Source organism: Mauremys reevesii, unplaced genomic scaffold, assembly GCF_016161935.1.
Source record: "Mauremys reevesii isolate NIE-2019 unplaced genomic scaffold, ASM1616193v1 Contig24, whole genome shotgun sequence".
NCBI lineage: Eukaryota > Metazoa > Chordata > Testudines > Geoemydidae > Mauremys > Mauremys reevesii.
This window is the reverse complement of record NW_024100834.1, coordinates 250,958-270,039: the sequence shown is the minus strand read 5'-3', so window position 1 is coordinate 270,039 and position 19,082 is coordinate 250,958. Positions and strand designations below refer to the sequence as shown.

Sequence of the window (19,082 nt, the reverse complement as noted above, 5' to 3'; positions counted from 1 at the left end):
CAGCAAGCCCTACGGTAGATTTGCCGACGCCAAAGTGGTTCGCTACTGACCGGTAGCTGTCTGGCGTTGCAAGTTTCCAGAGGGCTATGGCCACTCGCTTCTGCACAGTCAGGGCTGCTCGCATCTGGGTGTCCTGGCTCTTAAGGTCAGGGGACAGCAAGTCACAGAGTTCAAGGAAAGTGCCCTTATGCATCCTGAAGTTTCGCAGCCACTGTGATTCATCCCAGACCTGCAGCACTATGCGGTCCCACCAGTCCGTGCTTGTTTCCCGGGCCCAGAATCGCAGTTCCACACCATGAACTTGACCCATTGCCACTATGATCTCCACTGCGCGGCGTACCCTGCTTTGTGAGAGGTCTGCGCCACTCTCCTCACCACGCTGACGGAGCCTCCTCGCCCGATTTCTCAGCAGCTGACTGTGGAAGAGGTGGACGATAAGGTGCGAGGAGTTGACAATGACCATAAGTGCAGCGATGATCGCAGCGGGCTCCATGCTCGCAGTACTGTGGCGTCCGAGCTGTAACCGACCAGAGAAGGGCGCGAACAGATTTCCCGCCGGCGCTTTCATGGAGGGAGGGCGTGATTGACGGTTCAATGATGACAGTTACCCAAAACCACCCTCGACACATTTTTTCCCCCAGTAGGCATTGGGGGCTCTACCCAGCATTCCAATGGGCAGCGGGGACTGCGGGAACTGTGGGATAGCTTCCCACAGTGCACCGCTTCCAAAGTCGACGCTGGCCCCATTAGTGTGGACTCACAAAGTCGAATTAGTGTCCTTAGTGTGGATACACAAATTCGACTTCATAAGGTCGATTCCACAAATTCGAGTTAAGTAGATTCGAAATAGTCTTGTAGTGTAGACGTACCCTTAGAATAGCTCAGCTGGAATCAAAAGAGGTTTGCTAATTCACACAAGGTGAGGATCTGGTCCATGCAGTTTGACCAGGGTTGTAATTCCCCTCTGCGCCTCTGAAATTCAGGCACATGCTGTGTTCACATGGGACAGGATCCTGCTCCTATGCCAGTGCAAATCTGGAATAACTCTCCTGAAGTCAGTGGAGTTATACCTGTGTAAGTCCAGTGTCAGTGAGTGGATGATCAGGGGAAGAGACACTGGTTTTTGGCCCATTGGATAAATGGGACTGATTCTTCCTCTCTGTTCACCCCAGTGTAAACCTGGAATAACTCCACTGCAGTCAGTTTGGCTGAGTCCCCTCTTACCCATTCCAGAGTGAATCGCCCCTGTCTGTGCCCCAGTTTCCCCATCTGTAAAATGGGGATAGTGACCCTGACCTCCTTGGTAAAGTTCTTTGAGAGCTACTGATTTTAAGCCCAGAATAAGAGCTAAGTGTTGTTTCTATTGGTTGGCTGCCTAAAGAATCTTTCCCACTGTGCCTTATTATTCAGCCAACTCTTCTCGAGACTGGATCCACGAATAATGGATGGAGGTTTGACATGCCACAAGAGCATGTAGAAGTTGCTCAGAATTCAGTGCAGAGGAAATCTACGAAGGTAGGTGTGTGTGTTTACAAAACCCATGCGGGCATGTGGGAATTAGAGCCAGCTTCTCTGAGGATTGGCCCATGAGTTATTTGGTTAATGGCCCCTCAAGCAATTCCCTCTGTAGTTCTGAGAAAGTCTGTGAATTTCTCTGAAGATTATGTCCCAAGGTGGCCTTCTGATGAAATAAGCCATCCTGAGTCAAACACTCTTTCATTGCCTGAATGGAGCACATAAGAAGACAGTAGTATATAAGAGATAGATAGATAAATAGATGTCAGTGCCATAGAAGAGACAGAGAGAGAAAGACAGCAGACAGTAGTATATAACGTATACATAGTTCATTTTCAGTTATAAGTATATACTAAGATATACTGATAATCTCTTAAGGATATTTGATGGTTGATTTCATTAGAGCAGGTTGTGTGCTTGAATCTTTTGAAAGTGTTCAAAAGGTGTGTGTCAGAGAAGCAGAATTATTGTCTGTTTTTAAATAATTATAACTGTGTTGGTTTTTCTCTCCATGCTTAAGAGAGCACCTTTTTTCTACACTTGATGTGTTAGCAGTTATGTTTCATTCAGGATGCATCCACAGAACTGCCACCCACACAGTGAGTATTCTGAAAGGTCTTTGAGTATCTACCCAGAATGCTTAGAAGTTACACCAGTTTAAATGAAATCAGAATGTGGTGGTGTTATTATTATTCCTAGCATTCAAATTAATACTAGTTTAGAGCAAATTGCACAAATCCCTCAGAAATTCAATGGATTTGGGTTCATAATTCCCTCAAGCCTCTTAGAGCATACAATCCTATGGTTCTGCATTGCGCTCCCTCTCCAGTACAAAAACATATTAGGCAATTTCACTTGTGTTTATAGTAGATTTCTGGTCAGTTTCACCTTCTCGCTGTCTTGCAGATTAATTGTAGTTTTGCAAACTATGCAGAGATACTTGACACCTTCCAAAATAAAATAATCTTCCCCCATATATGGTGACTTTAGAAAAGAAAGAAAGAAAGAAAGAAAGAAAGAAAGAAAGAAAGATTCTAGCCATTGTATCACCAATAGAATTATTTACTACATTCATGTCAGTGACTCTTGTGAGAACATCCTGAAGACAGTGCAGTTTGCAGAGAGACTAATTAAACTGAAGAAAATGGGACCACACTTTATATTAGAGTTCCCTTTATAAGTCCTTTAGAAACAAGCTTGGAAGGATCAGATTTATATTGGTAAATGATGATAAACGTTAATTTCACCACACACCCAGAAAAATGACAAATATATTTCCATCAATAATCCAAATTAACAGGTAAAGAAGGAAAATGCTGATAAAGGGTATTTGCTTTGCTTAATTTGCCATATGATGTTGACAGAATTTTAACAGTTATAAACCTTTAACATTTTGAATCTCAACATCTGTCTGACTCTGCTTCATTGTCTGGCCCACATAATGAACTGCAATTGTGAACACTTAATTGATAAAAATGGAAATAAACAATTAAAAGTGATAATATTGCGCAAATATGAAAATCTAAATCCATAAAAATAGAAAAGCAATGCTTTTAAAAATAAGCATTGATATTAGCCATCAAAATTATGAGGAAAATGAATTCTTCCACGCCTATTGACAAAGTTTAATTGATTTTAAGCATGTAAAGACGTAAACATTATATGTTCCCAGGGTTATAAGCACATCAGTAGAAAGTTTCAGAAATGGTTATATATCGGGTTTATAAACACATTTGGAGTGGTTGGCCTCAATACAAATTGGTTAACCATTTATTAAAACGTCAATTGTTAACCCATTACAAATTATGTATTAATGGAACCTTACTATAGAGAATACCCAGAATTAGAAGTGAATGGAGTCTGGAAATCAGGGGTACCATCATGGTTACCAATGGTTCAGAGGAGGTATAAGTCAAATATGCACACATCATCATCAACAACAACAACAGAGGATTGTCCTTTAGATGTCCTTTAAGATGTCTCAAGGCAGACATTCTGTTCATTCCCTCTGGGGCACCTGCATTGGCCACTGTTAGAAGAGAGGATACTGGTCTAGATGGAAATTGATATGACCCAGTATGGCTGTTCTTATGTAAGTTCTTACGTTCTGATGTTCTGGCTCTGTGGAGGGAGTGTGTGCTAATAGCTTAGAACAGTGGTTCTCAAACTTTTCTTTTCATGGAGCACTTGAAAACTGCAGAGGGTCTCAGGGGACCACTTAATTATCTTTCCAAATGTTTGAACCATTAGCTAACCATTGTAAAGCGCTTTAGATAAAAGCGCTATATAAAAAATCCTTAATAATAATTAACATATTTTTTGTTCTACAAATAAAAGCACACAACTCATATTTTAATATCAGTAGTCATACCTTTTTAATGTGATGGATGTGCCTTTCCCCCGCCGCAGCAGCTCCCAAGCTGGGGCTGGGAAGGAGAGTCATCTCTCCCCAGCAGCCGCAGCCCTGGAGCTGGGGAAAGTTGCCTCTCTGGCTGCTGCAGCCCTGAAGTTCCAAATTTGCCCCACCCCCTCTTCTCACCCCACTGCCCCTCCCACCTACCCCCTATTCCCTCCAAGGTCACAACTTCACCTTACATGTACATCTTCTCAAGGGTCCAGGCACTTAATTAGTGAAACCACATCTTCACGGCTCCACTAATTAGGCGGGTGGCCTTCATTCTCTTCGGTGCGACAGCTCAGGCGCTCACCTTAGAGGAAAATATCTGTGGACCACTTGAATGAAGCTCGCGGACCACAAGTGGTTTTCAGATCACAGTTTGAGAACCTCTGGCTTAGAAAAAGGAATTGGGATGCTTGGGTTCTGTTTTCCAGCTCTGGGAGTGGGATGGGGTCTAAAGGTTGGAGGGCTAGGAATCAGGACTCCTGGGTTCCATTCACAGCTCTAGGAGGGAAGTGGGGTCTCGTGGTTAGAGCAGAGGTCTGAGAGCAAGAAATCCAGGATTCTGCGTCTGGCTTTGGGAGGTGAATTAAGCCAAGTTTCCTGGCTTTGTGGGTGGAGCAGAATCTAAGGCTGGGATTTTCAAAGGAATCTAGGGGAGTTAAGTGCCAATCTGCCATTGAAACTCTAGTTCTCATAGATGACAACATACTCACATCTCCTACTGAGAACTGAATGTGCACTACTTCACATAAACTGTGTTCAGTATCCTGTAGGATACTGCTCTTTAATGTGATATGGCAGGGGTGGGGGGTGGTGTCTTGTCAAGATAGGATACCTTTTCCTAAGAGATAAGCTCTGGTTCAACCATTAGCTACTGGGCTTTGATTAATGGGTTTTTCCAACCTGTGTGATACAGGAGGTCAGACTGTATAATCCTGTTGGGCTTTAACAATATAATATATTCTCTCCCCCCTCTCTCTCTCCATGATTTCTCAGTTTGTTGTCAACAATGAACTGCAATTAACCAAGTGACCTGGATGTTTCTTTGTCTTCCCTTTATGGTTTCTTGTGTTTTAACAGGGAGAGCACCCAATGGTGAAGGGAAATCAGACCAACGTGAGGGAATTTATTCTGCTGGGGTTCCCTGGCTCTCGGTATGTGCAGATCTCTCTCTTCCTGCTTTTCTTGTTCATGTACCTCCTGACGCTGATGGGAAACATCACCATCATCTCCTTAGTGGGGACTCACCGCCGCCTGCACACTCCGATGTATTTCTTCCTCTGCAATCTCTCCTTCGTAGACATCTGGTTCACTACGGGGTACATTCCCAAAACTCTTGCTCTCCTAGTGTCCCAAAGCAAAACCATTTCCTTCTCCAGTTGTCTCCTGCAGATGTACTTTGTCTACTCCCTCGGTTGCACTGAATATCTACTTCTGGCCGTCATGGCCTATGATCGCTATCTGGCCATATGTCACCCATTGCGCTATAGCGCCATCATGAACAGCACTTTGTCCATTCAGCTGGCTCTTGGATCATGGGCAAGTAGCTTCCTGACTACTGCTGTGCTGGCATTTCTGGTCACCGGGTTGTCCTTCTGTGACTCTACCATCATCAACCATTTCTTCTGTGATGTAGATTCTTGGATAAAGCTGTCCTGCACAGACACGCACCTTGTTGAGATGGTGTATATTATTATCTGTTTTATTGTCGTCCTTGGGTCCTGTGCCATCATCCTGGTCTCCTACATTTACATCATCTCCACCGTCCTGAGAATCCCATCTGCCCAAGCCTGGCAAAAGGCCTTTTCCACTTGCTCTGCCCATCTCACTGTTGTGGTTATATGGTACGGCTGCTCCATCTTTCTGTATGTCAAACCATCCAAACAGAACTCACTGGAAATGAACAAAGTTGTCACCCTCTTGAACACTATCATGACACCATTGCTTAATCCTTTCATTTACACGCTAAGAAATAAAGACATTAAAGAAATCTTGAGAAAGGCATTCAGTAGGACATAGGGTGACCAGACAGCAAGTGTGAAAAATCAGGATGGGGGTGGAGAGTCATAGGAGCCTATATAAGAAAAAGACCCAAAAATCGGGACTGTCCCTATAAAATCGGGACATCTGTTCACCCTAGTCCAATGCCCTGGATATAACTGATTTAGGCAGGCAGTGAGGGGAAATCAAGTGGGAAATGTTGATATTTTGACATTTGTTTTCATTCCAAATCATAGCGGAAACAAGTATTTTCCGAATGTCATTTGAAATGGAAATTGCAAAACAAACCCATTTCAAACCATTTCAGAGTTGGCTGGATATCTAACTGTCTTGGGATCCTTTTGAAACTGCAGCATAAATTCTTCTCTCTGACCTGTTCCCCAGTACATTGCTCATGAGCCATTATGGTTTGATGTCTAGGGCACTGAACCATGAGCCATGAGAGTGACCTCAGTTACACTGATCTAGTCCCAGGGAAACACCACTGCATTTAACAGCTGGACCATAGGCACAGACTTCCCCCGGGGAGTGATCAACCCCCTCCCTGCTCCAGGCCCTTCCCCCAGGCCCACGCCCCTTCCCCTCCTCTTCCTGCCCCTGCTCCCACCTCTTCCCCTCCTCTTACCAGCCCCTTCTCTGCGTTTGCCCCATCCCCGCTCCTCCCTCACCCTCCCGGTGCCCAACTCCCACTGAAATTCAATGCGAGGTGGGTAGCTAACTGCCTTAGGCACTGTTGGAAATCACACCCTCTGGTAGCCTTGAAAATTACAATCTGTGTGTTTTGGATGTGCTGAATCAGGCTGGTCAGATAAAACACACGTGCTTGACTTGAACCTTATATTCATCCACAAGACATATATATATATAGTGTGGGCAGCATCCTAGATATGTTCTAGGAATTATTTTGGAGAAGTTATCTGGCCTTTGCTATACAGGGGGGCTGACTAGATTAGCACAATGTTCCTTCCTGGCATCAGAATCTATGAATCTAAGCATCACATTCTTCCCCATCTCTTTATCCTAGTCAGTGTCCCCCAGCCCTAACACAGAGGGATGATCTGCCTTTCTTTAGAGCACCACAAATCACCCCTGATCTAAAGGAATCACCATGGTAAGTTGTAACATCTCTCTGTTCATGCAGAGTGACATTCACCCATGAAAAGAGTCAGCACATGGCCAATTAAGCCGTGGAAATAGGACTTCTATGACCCCCTTGGGTACATATGCGGGGACACAAATTCATCCCATGAAACAGTTGCACCAAGGCCACAGCTTTGGGATGACTTGGTAAGAGAAAGCTGGGTTTACTGGACTTTGGTGGCGTGTGGACCTTGTGTTTTACAGACATTGGCTTTGTGTTTTCAAAATAAACTTTTCATAAGAAAAAAAAACTTACAATTTATCTCCTCCTTTATCTCAGTGCCTATTATTTACCACCATCATATACACTCTATTTACTCCTTTTCTCCATTCCCTAACCTATGTCCATTTATTAGTGAACTTTAAGGTTGGCTAGCTAGATTGCCTTCTTGTGGTAATTATATATATTGGGCTAGGAGCTTCAAAGCACTGTAGGGGAGACGAAATGATTTGCTATTAAGGTGTCTAGCTCCCTGGGCTGTTTTGAAAATAGGGGGCTAAGTCCACACCTTTTTTATTCACTGTTGCTGAGATTGGATACCTAAACCCTGTGATAATCCAAGCCCCTTTGCTGTCATTCTTATACACTACAGAGCATTGCTTAAGGACTGACCGAGCCCAGTGTTAGCAGAAGCTCCTTACAGAGACTGAACTTCAGGGAGCTTGTCCCAGGAGGAACAAAACAGCATTTAAACAGGTTTCAGTTCTCAAGAAATCCACAGGGGCCATGGCTGGCAATCCAGCTACTTTCGCTCACTCACTACAACAAAAAATGAGATCAGTTGGTGTGTGTTAGCCATAGTTTCTGTGTGTGTGTCTGTGTGTGTGTTATGGGGTTGCAGGGCATTCTCTGGAGCAGACACTTAGCTTTGGAATTCACTTTGCACAGAATCTGGCTGTGGTGACATTCACATTCTAATCTAATATAAGATCTCCTCCCTTGGGTGTTTGTCTGATGAGCTGATAATGGGGAAAAGATTTAGTTTGTGTCTGGGAGGCATTCGGGGTTAAACATAGATGTGACATTGGACAGAACACTGGCTTCATTCCCAGTTCCACTAAAAATCAATGTCAAAATAGCCACTCGCTTCCAAGAGAGCAGGAGAGATTCTCTTACGTGTGAGCAGCCTGATATTCAGACTTGTGGGACACTGAGTCAGAAGTGCCAGTGGGTCAGATTTTCAAAGGAACTTAAGTTTCAGGCACAAAAGATTTAAGATTTAAGCACAACATTCCCATTAACGTTCAGTTGGACCCTTCTTTTTTAAATCATGTCAGCGTGCCTAGACAGTGTTTGCTGGGCACGTTCCTTTATGATTATTATGAATGTCTCTCTGTATTACATATGGTGGATTTTTAAAAAAAGAAATAGCTTTTACACCATACTAAATCTTTAAGTTGAAAAAGGAGAAAGCTGCTGACTAAAATGTATCCGCATGAGTAACCAATAAATCCTGGCTGAACGGACTCAGTAGGTTTGGGTAGTCAGGACTTTTGTTAAGCCCTCTGCAGATTTCCTGCATTTTAGGTGCTCAAATTTATTCATTCTCCTTTGACATTCTATTCATTTCATTTTTCATTCCTCTCAGTATCTCATTTCTTTCTTTCTTTCTTTCTTTCTTTGATCTTTCTGTGTATTCCTCTGTGGTGTGATTTGTAAGTTTTTCCTCTCATTTTTAATCCGTTTCACTGTCTATTATGTTGCGCAGTCTCAGACAGATTTCCTTCCAGTAGCGCTGAAACTCTTCCACCTTATTTATTGGCTTTCTATTTTTGCCTATTCTGTTTTTAACATCCATCAGATCAAAGAATCTCCTAGGGTCTCTGGTGAAGAAATTGTTCTCCTGGTACTAATAACTTTCTGCTCAATATCTTTCAAGCCTGTGACTCAGATGGCTCAGCCTTCATTTACATTGTCCCTTCACAACTCTCTCATCCAGTTGCTATCTCCAAGGCCGTTTGCTTCTCTTGTCTCTTCAGATGTTTTTTCTCGTGCATCTTGTAGGCTGATATAAAAGCTTATTCTTCTGCTTTAACCTTCATTGCCATGAGGATGGCTCACATCCTCAGATGTCTTGATCTTAAACTGATGAGCTGCTATGGTTACTGCAGCATAAATTATATAATTCTACCGGCTATTGGTGGTTTTACTCCACAGTTTCCTTGAGTGCTTCATTAAGTGCTTGTGTTATATCATCCAGTCTTTGCTGGTGTACAAATTTCCTACTTGGCAACACTGGCCACTCCTCAATGTCTCTACACTTTGCATGATCTCGATCAACAAATTATTCATATTTCCTGTACTTTCTTCAGGTGCTGTTTCATTCATATTTTCTCCTCATTTCCCCTCCCGCCCATTTTTGGCTTCTGTTGATCCTGTATCATTGCTGCTCCCAAAATGTTTGCATGCAGTTCTACATGACTAGTCTCCCTTTTCAGGTTTTCAATCGCCATTTGCATAAATTCTCCTCTTTGGAATAAATCTCTCAGTTGTGCAGTGAATCTATGCTCTGTCATTTCTTTCTCTGTTGTCATTTCTCTCCTTCCAGTGTTGGAGCATTTGTTTGCTCCAACCTCTCTCTTCTGGTTTTGCCAAAAGACAACCTCAGGTCACGTTCTGGTTTATAAGATGAGTCCTTTTCCCTCTATTGTTGCAAATGATCTCTGGTTGTTCATTTGAACAGATGAATGATATGTTGGTTTGCCCACCTCCACACAACACACCCTCATAGGGGAGGAGGCTGTCAACCAGATAAGCTTATCTGACCCACACTTCATGTTATTCATAATATTTATGAATTACCTGTATTTTCCATATTAGTTTGGGTTGATAGGCTATACCCTGCTGGGTGGCAAACCAGAATTTCTAGGCCTCGGAGGTTTCTTCCACTTCCTCTGCCTCCTCCTCGTCGTCTTCGTCTTTATCTTATTCTAGAATCCTAGAGATCTTAATAGGCATCCATCCAATACAATTCTACAGATTATACGTTCTGTATTTTTTGTAAAAGTATTTATAGAACTGGCCAGATCCCATATTAGTGTAAATCATCAATAGCGCCATAGGAGTCAATGGGCCAAATCTCCAGCTGGTGTAAATCAGATGTAGCTCTGTTGAAGTTAGTGGGACAGATTAAAGAGATATTGGACCTGAAAGAGATGGCAAGAGCATGAATGACTGTATATGCTGGTGGTTAGAGTGCTCACCCGCCAATACAGAAGGCTGAGTATCCAGTCCTTCTGCTCCAAAGCCTCTTTTATTATTTAACCACAGTGGAACAGCTTCAGTAGGAGAGACTGGGACTGTCATAGGGGTACCTCAATGTCACAGCTGAGCAGGTTTTATGTGAATACCAGTGGGGCTTGATTCTGGGATTTAGGCACCTAAGGTGGTAGGTACGGTAGGTGCCAAGGTCCTTCTGTGCAACTAGCCCATTTTGTCTATTTACAGCACACATTTTATAGGTGGTAGTCGGCCTCACTTTACATTCATCCTTTTGATCAGATGATTTTGACAGGCCATTTCAATTTACTTCTATGTGATATGTGACAGGTCAGATTTCCTGAGAGAGCATCAATGGGGAATCAAACCAAAGTGACCAAATTTATTCTCCTGGGACTTTCCAGTGACCCACCGATGCAGATTTTCCTATTCCTGGTGCTTGTAGTTATTTATGTAATCAGCCTAGTGGAGAACGTGGTGATCATACTGGTGATAAGGACTGATCGTCACCTTCACAACCCCATTTACTTCTTCCTGTCTCATTTATCTTTTGTCACTATCTGCTATTCCTCAGCCATAGTTCTTAAGATGTTGGTGATTTTCCTAGACAAGAACAAAACCATTTCTACTGATGGCTGCCTTGCCCAGATATTCTTCATTTTACTACCAGCTGGTGCTGAAATTTTTATTCTCTCAACAATGGCGTATGATCACTACGCTGCCATCTGTGACCCATTGCGTTACGTGGAGACCATGAGCAAAGGGATCTGTGTTCTGCTGGTGAGTGGTGCATGGGTAATAGGCTTCATAAATACCCAGCTTAACACAGATTTCGCCCTCAGGTTGCACATCTGTGGCCCCAATCAGATCAGCCATTTCAGCTGTGAGCTCCCTCCCCTATTGCATCTGTCCTGCACTGATACCTTCACCAATCAAGTGGTGCTTCTCCCTTCTGTTGTGATACTTGGATCAAGCTCCTTCCTCTTCACCCTGATCTCCTACATTCACATCATCGCCACTATCCTGAGGATATGCTTGGTGCAGGGCAGGCGTAAAGCCTTCTCCACCTGCAGCTCCCACTTGATTGTGGTTGGTTTATGGTACCTGACAGGTTCTTTCCAGTACACAAAACCCAGCTCAGTCTCCTCTGTGGCTCTGGATGAAATGTTTTCCATTCAGTATAACATCTTGACTCCAATGTTAAACCCCATTATCTACAGCCTGAAAAACAAGGAGGTGAAAAGTGCACTAGGGAAAATATTGTGGACTTGGAAGTTTCTCAAGTAGTGTCGATGACCTTATTTAATTTAATTTTATTTATTTTAAAATCTGAAAGCATAGAATTGTGGATAACTAGTGTTTGGGACGTTCTCAGCTCAGGTAATGGACAGACACACTGGGACAAAACCACAACTGGTCTTAGTCAGTGTGGCTCCATTCAAGTCACTGGGCCAGATCCCCAGTGTTAGAAGAGTCACCGAAGCATGGGTGACTGGATCCTGGGTCTCCTACTTCCAGGGTGTGTGCTCTGAGCATCAGGCTGTAGAATCATTCACACATTCCTCTCTTTCAATGGCTCTTTAATCTGGCCCAGTAACTTCAGGGGAGCTCTGGCCAATTTATACCAGCTGGCGATCTGGCCAATTCTATAAAAAGAATCTTCTCATCTATCAATTTCTGTTCTTTTCTTTTTTACTAAATTGTTGAAAACCCCATTTAATATCAGTAGTATCTTATTGAATTCTATCCTATTAAAAAGCTCAAGCATTTTAACTAATGATAATAATAATTAATACATAATCTAATCAGTGGAGCCAATGGGTTTCCTCCCCAGGTAGGGCTAGATCCACTTGTGACATTGCATGCCATACTCTTCATAGAAACATTGTTATAACATGATTTTGGCATAACTGAAATGCATTTTACACAAGATGGTTCATGTAAGATCTCATTGGAAAGGTTATGATTTGCTGAACATGTTTGTCCTATTTGTATGCACATAACATATTCTGTATTAACTGTGTAACTATTACAACTGTGTTTATACTTGGGGAACGCCTGTCAGACAGAATGCAATCAGCCTGGATGGGCCATTAAGGGGAACAATGGGACTTGGAAAATATTAGTCTCTCTCCCTCCTGAGAAGCTTCCTGAGACTCTGCTTTGACAACAGTAGGTCAGGTGGTCATGTCAGCCAGTACAGGATCCCATCTTGAACTGATATTTTTACACTGGAAGGGTCTGGAAAGCAAAGGATTCCTGCCTTATGCAAATTCTATTTAAGGCTGGGGAGTAAGTTGATCTTGGTTCACTCTTCACTGAATCCCCACCCAAGATGACAGCTGGAAAGATCTGAGAAATAATGACGGGGGGGAGAAGTCTTGACCCAGTCAGGACAGCCCATGGGGGGGGGGGAGTGGGGCAATTTGTCCCAGGCCCTGGACTTCGCAGGGGCCCCCACAAGAATGACTGAGGCTCCCTCCCCGGCCCCTGCCTGACCCTGCCTCCGCCCCTCTTCCAGAGCCTCAGCGCATCCAGGAGCATCCCTGGAGAGCTGTAGCGTGGCTCCGGTGGGGCCTGAGCTCCTCCCCGCTCAGAGCCGCGTGGTAAGGGGGTGGGGCTGTGAGCAGCAAATATTTGGCCGCACACTTCTGAAACCTCAAACCATATTCAGGTTTTGGCAGACTAATTTCAGCCTTTCAATTGAAAAAAAACCACAACTAATTTTGAAGGAAAGCAGACATTGTCTGTGATTTTTTTCTACTTTTAAAAAAACCCTAGTTTTTGATCCAAAAAAAGTTTTGATGGAAAATATTTGTCCAGCCCTTTTAATGAGCTTTAGTGCCTTTTAGCACTAGCTGATGCTGAGAACCAGTGATACCTTGTAAAGAAGTTTTCTCAAAACTAGGTTTGTGCTGAGATGCGGAAGGTTTATTTTTCCCAGGGCCACCCGTGGTGGGGAGCAAGTGGGGCAATTTGCACTGGGCCCCACAGAGGCCCCCACGAGAATATAGTATGGTGTAATATTGCAATTTTTTTTATGGAAGGGGCCCCCGAAATTGCTTTGCCTCAGGCCCCCTGAATCCTCTGGGTGGCCCTGGAACCAGGTTGTGGAAAGGTGTCACTAGTCTGTGAGGGAAATACCTAAAACAACATTTAGGGTGAGAAATTCCTAGCTGTAACCAGTTTCTTTAAATTCTTAAACTAGGTATACATGTTTTGTTTTATTTGCTTGGTAATCTGCTTTAATCTGTTTGCTATCCTTTATAATCACTTAAAATCTGCCTTTGGTAGTTAATTAACTTGTTTTTGTTTATATTTAAACCCAGTCTGTGCAAATTATAACTGGAGGGACCAGGAAGCTGTGCATATCTCACTCCACATTGGGGGAGGGGGCAAATTTCAATGAGCTTCTGTTGCACAATCCTCTGGGTAGCACAAGACACTACTACCTTGGGGGTGACCCCAGAGGGGAGGTGCACCTGAGTCCTCCCACACAGAGGTGAGTCCTCCCACACAGAGGTGTTTGCAGACTCTGTGTGATTCTACAGCTAGTGAATCCCTATGTGTGTGTGTGTGCGCGCGTGTGTGTGTGTGTGTGTGTGCTGCAAGAGGCCGGGGAGCCTGATTCAGCAAAACAGGGGGAGGGAGTCCAGGCTGGTGGAGCAGGTTCAGTGAAACCTCAGTACATCAGGTGGCATCCCAGAAGTGGGGTCCAACCCATCATACCACAAAGGGACTTAGGCTTGAACAGGAGAGTTTGAGAGAGACTCACATCAGGAGATCCCATATCTCGGTGGTTAGGACACCCACATAGGTCAGGGAAGAGACCTGTTTAAATCCTTTCTCCTTATCAGGCACTGAAAGTGGGGCCTTCACACATTCCAGGTGACTATTCTGATCACTGGGATAAAAGTTATCAGTCTCCTACTAATTCCTTCTTCCTCCTCCCACCCCCCAGGCCAGCTTGTTGTAATTGGGGTTAGAGGGTTCCCAGCTGAGAATCCTAAGTAGAAGGAGGTGTCTCACTCCAGGGGACATCGGGACTGAATTCTTTGACAGCTGGGGAGTTTAAAACACACCCCTCTCCTCAGCATCTCCCATTGGCTAAGAAACCGCTTATCATCATGTTAGAACATAAGAACCAATGAAAGATCATCCCAGGTCAGACCAAAGATCCATCTAGTCCAGTATCCTGTTTCTGCGAGTGCCCATGCCAGATTCTTCAGAGGGACTGAACAGAACAGAGCAATTATCGAGTGATGTATCCCCTGTCATCCAGTCCCAGCTTCTGGTAGTCAGAGGTTTAGTGACACCCAGAGCATGGGATTGGGTCTCTAATAATCTTGGCTAATAGCCATTGATGGACCTATCATCGAGTTATCTAATTATTTTTTTAAAACAGACTCCAGCTAAAGAGAATGGAAACAAAGGACATTGTTAAAATGAAAGTCTCGTTTAATATTTTACATTTCAAATGCTTTAACAGTTTTTCTTGTCTATATCTTTAATAAAAATGTTATAAAAAGAGATTATAATGGTGATTTTTTTCCCAGGGTTCCATGTCTCTGCATACCGAACTCCTAATCTTGTTTAAAACTGTTTAATCGTGGACAGTGACTGGGTTATGTGGCCTCTTTGGGCCTATATATGGATCCAAGTTAATACACACAAAATACTTTGAGATCTTTGTGAGTCACAGATCCTGCTGAAGAAAATTGCTCAGTTCTGCCATTGTCTGTGTGATGGAAACAAAAGAATTGCCATCCGGCATCCAACCTGAGGGCCATATCTAGCCCAGTATCTTGTTTCTCACAGTGACCAGAACCAGATGTTCAGAGGAAGATTCCCAGTAGACAGAGATGGGATAATCAGTCCCCACAGTAGAATAGTTAACAATTAGATATTGGCTTAATCCCTGAAACATGATGTTTAATATCCCTTCAAAATATGTTATCCTAATTAATTTATAATAATCCTGAATATTCTTCTTATCCAAACCTTTTATGAATCTTGCTACATTTTTGGTCTCAATGTCTCTCTGTGCCAAGAAGTGCCACAGTCTAATTATGTGTCTTCTTCGTACCATCAGCACATGCATAGAACACCCTCCCAACACTGGTTCACCAAACCATCATCCTCACTTTGTGAAAATTCTACACAAAAAAAAGAGAAGAGGTCTCCAATGAATGGACTTTTTTATTCCTCTATTATGTTTTTCGTGAATCTCTTCTTCTCTACAGACATGATACTGCATGCACTTGAGTGTTTAGACTAAATAGAAATACTCCTATAGCCTGTCTGCATTCAGAACTCCAATGGAGACTATAGGATTTCTACTTATAGATTATCTGCATTATTGAGCCTAATCAACATTATGCACCATCCCAATCCTGCAGACAAATTTACACTCATGTTAGTAATCCGTACTCTCATGTAATTTCAATGAGATTATTCATGTGTTCAATTTATTTACAGATGTACAGCTTTTGCTGTATTGGGCACTATATGCCTATTTATATGAACATGCACATTTCCTCTAAACCTATCAAATTGAAAAGTGAGATATACAAGCTGTTAATTAGGCCTGAACTTTCTAGGGCCCTGAATTCTGGGCACTGAGGAAGAGACAAGAGCAGATCTTGAATACAATGGAAATGAAAATGTAAAGATGGGTGGTTGGAGTTACATGGCTGGTCCATTATTTCAAACCAGAGAAGTAGGAGAAATTTGAAGGTGGTACCAATTATAGAAAAAAACTAAGGGATTCCAGGTGTAGATGGGTTGGCCATGTGAAAAGAAAATTGGAAGAATGTATAGGAAACAGAGTTTATCCTAGAAGTGGAGGGTAAGAGAAGGGTTGGAAGACCCAAACTGGATGGATGTCATGCAAAAGGATATTATTAGCCACACCGTCTCCAAGGAATTGCATTCAAGGCAGGGAGTAAGGCTGCAGGAAGGTTTGAGTTGAGTAAGTGCAGCCAGGGGTTCAGACACTGTATTGCAAGAGTATCATTGTGACAGATATGATGGTGTCCTGTAACATCCTGGACAAATCTTATTGAACTAACTTTTACATCTTTGGAATTCATTGTATTAAAAATGCAAATGTTTGTATACTTTTGTAGGATTACATGGAGCTTTAGGAGGAAGACATGAATCATGCAATCTCTGGCAGATAGTGAGGATATCAAAGGCCATTTGGGGACAATACGCATGAAGTGGATTTTCAAGAAAATTGTTGGTGGTGAAGATTATGCAAATAACTCACCTGGAAACCTTTTGAAGCTGCACTTTGAGCAGATACTGATTGTCTGGCTGATTATGTAAGCAACGTCTCTTTAAAGAGCAATACTGGAGAAATCAATGTCTTACAGAGTAAGGAGTAGTTCTTGGTCTGGGCTGAGGATGTGATGAAAAGACAGGAAAACCCCTGGGTAGTGGTTGAAGAACAGCTCTGCCAGAGCCCTGCACACATACTTAATCTCATCTAATCTCATACTTCACTAGAATCTAAATTAGTTTAGCTTCACTCTTAAATTGCAAGAACAGAATCTCTCTGATTTACATGCTCCTGGCTTGCTCAGATTTTCCAGTGTGTCCATTCAACGGTCAGTATGGTTCCCACAGTGTGACCCAGCCTGTTCAAACTGGTTCCAGTGCTCCCCAGGGGCAGAAGGCTACAGACTTTAAGTCATTGCCTCTCAACGTCCATTAAGGCTATGTCTACACTATGAGCAAGAGGTGTCAGTCCCAGTTCATCCAACTAGCATTCCAAAATTAGCAGTGTAGCAATAGTATCACAGGCTGCAGTGAGTGGAGCCACAGGCTATTTTCACTGAGTAGAAACCCACCTGAACCCAATGGGTATGTATTTGGCATACCTTGCCCATGCCAATGTCTGTACTTCATAGAATCATAGGACTGGAAAGGACCTTGAGAGGTCATCTAGTCCAGTACCCTGCAGTCATGGCAGGACTAAGTATTATCTAGACCATTCCTGACAGGAGTTTAGGTGTTCAATAGCTACACTACTATTTTAAGTAATCTACCTCACTGAGAGCTAGTGTGAGTATGTCTACATAATCTGGGAATCACACCCCTAGCTGATTGTGTAGACATACACTAAGTGTAAGGTGTTAGTCAACTATTGGAAAGGGCCTCCTCCCTCTCCCTCTAGGGAAGTAAGTTCTACAACCCAGAGAGACCTGTTGTGTGAAATGCCGATTCCATTGTACAAAAACCACAACAGTAGTGACAGATTCTGAAATAATCTTAACAATTACTAAAGGGAAACCCCATGTGCCAGACTTGATAGACAGATAAGTTTACTGAAAAATGAATAGAGTGACCAAAGGATGTTACCACTGTGTTTATAGACTTTGCAGCCAGTTTTGACTCACTGCATCAACCAGCGCTGTGGATACCGCTTCACCAGTGTGGGGTGCCTGAGGGCTTAGTGCGCCACATGGAAGAACAGTACCATGGTACATTGACCTGTGTGAGGGTCAACGGTTGTATTACAGACTGGTTTTCAGTAGAATCGGAGGTGCATCAGGTATGCAATCTCTCACCCTTTGGTATTTAATGGTATAATAGACTATCCGATGACTGAAGCCCAAGGAGGAGGTGTACTATTTAAAGATTCATCTTTAGTGGATCTTGAATATAATATGAGAATGATATTGCCTTAGTTGGAGAGACTACTGACCAAAGCCGAGAAAAATTGCTTACTCTATGATGATAAAACCAAAGCCTATAAAACGGAAATGAATGACCTTGTGATGCACATGAAGATAGCAATGACCTTGAATGGGTGAATAGTAACTGGTTGGCAACAGGAGGTTCTCTATGCAAAGAAGTCACACATCTGATCAGTCTTGTGTCACTGGCATTTCAGCATCTTCAAAGGCCTCTGTTTGGTTGGCAGAATGTCGAGCTGATCACTAAGAGATGAGTGTCTTAGTGTCACCATTGCTGCATTAGTGTGATGTGTGTCTCCTGCTGCTGATGTGCTGCTGATTTATACAATGTGAACAGCTTCAGCAGGAGAGTCTGAGAAAAGCCTTGCCCTAAATTACTTTATGGCCCAGAGATTAAAATACTTACAGGGAGGGGGGGTGTAACTTCAAATCTCTTCTTCACAGCAGGCAGAGGTGGGAAGTGAATGAGTTTCTCCCACATCTGAGTATCCCAACCAATAGGCTAAAGGGATTTGGGGTGGCTGCTACATGTCCATATGCTGGATTGTAATTTTGACACCCCTTCCCCCATTAACTAAAATATTTGGCAAATAGGTGTCAAATGTGCAAATAGTACCGGATCAACCAATACTGCTTTTTGATGGGTTCAAGAAAACAATGTTTCATCCCCTACTTTTCCCCACTATCTCATGCCGTCTATTTGCTCCATTTACATTGTGGCTAGCATCTTCAAAGTAACATATGGGAGAGAAAATAATTTGCTATTTGATTGTCTAGCTTCTTGGGGGCTTTGAAAATCTGACCCTGTCACTAAAATTGGATACCTAAATCCAATAGGCTCCTTTTGTAATCCAAGCATCAATTCTCTCATTCTTATGCATGGTAAATCACTGCATAAGGACTGACCCAGCATGGTGTTACTGGTAGCTTGTTACAGAGAGTGAACTTCAGGGATCTTGTCCCAAGGGGAACAGGACACCATTTAAACAGCTCTCAGGAATCACTTCTTAGTCTTGGAGTCAGATGGGGACAGGTTCTTTGCTCCACTCCCAATGCTAACTGTACCTCCCTTGTCAGATGTAAGTGTTTGGGGTAAAGAAGA

At 43.0% G+C, this 19,082-nt stretch overlaps 1 protein-coding gene across 3 annotated transcripts; it reads left to right on the top strand.

Annotated features, from left to right (window-relative positions):
* The first annotated feature begins 1,465 nt into the window (after window positions 1–1,465).
* LOC120393593 (olfactory receptor 6F1-like) lies at window positions 1,466–17,733 on the top strand. Of its 3 annotated transcripts, XR_005592082.1 has the most exons (4): window positions 1,466–1,515; window positions 2,036–2,114; window positions 16,406–16,603; window positions 17,657–17,733. XR_005592082.1 is itself a non-coding variant. In XM_039518223.1 (3 exons), exons 2-3 carry the CDS (start codon window positions 2,073–2,075, stop codon window positions 5,933–5,935), a joined length of 981 nt encoding a protein of 326 aa, XP_039374157.1. In that variant the 5' UTR covers window positions 1,492–1,515; window positions 2,036–2,072. The 3 variants fall into 3 exon arrangements, 1 of the variants encoding a protein (XP_039374157.1); XR_005592081.1 differs by lacking the exon at window positions 17,657–17,733 and having other exon boundaries at window positions 16,406–16,631; XM_039518223.1 differs by lacking the exons at window positions 16,406–16,603; window positions 17,657–17,733 and adding an exon at window positions 4,997–5,935 and having other exon boundaries at window positions 1,492–1,515.
* Window positions 17,734–19,082: the final 1,349 nt, after the last annotated feature.

Coding starts and splice junctions, on each gene's coding strand:
- LOC120393593 (XM_039518223.1), top strand. CDS start 2,073: ATGTTTCATTCAGGATGCATCCACAGAACTGCCACCCACACA. Junction 2,115..4,996: donor ACAGAACTGCCACCCACACA/GTGAGTATTCTG, acceptor GTGTTTTAACAG/GGAGAGCACCCAATGGTGAA.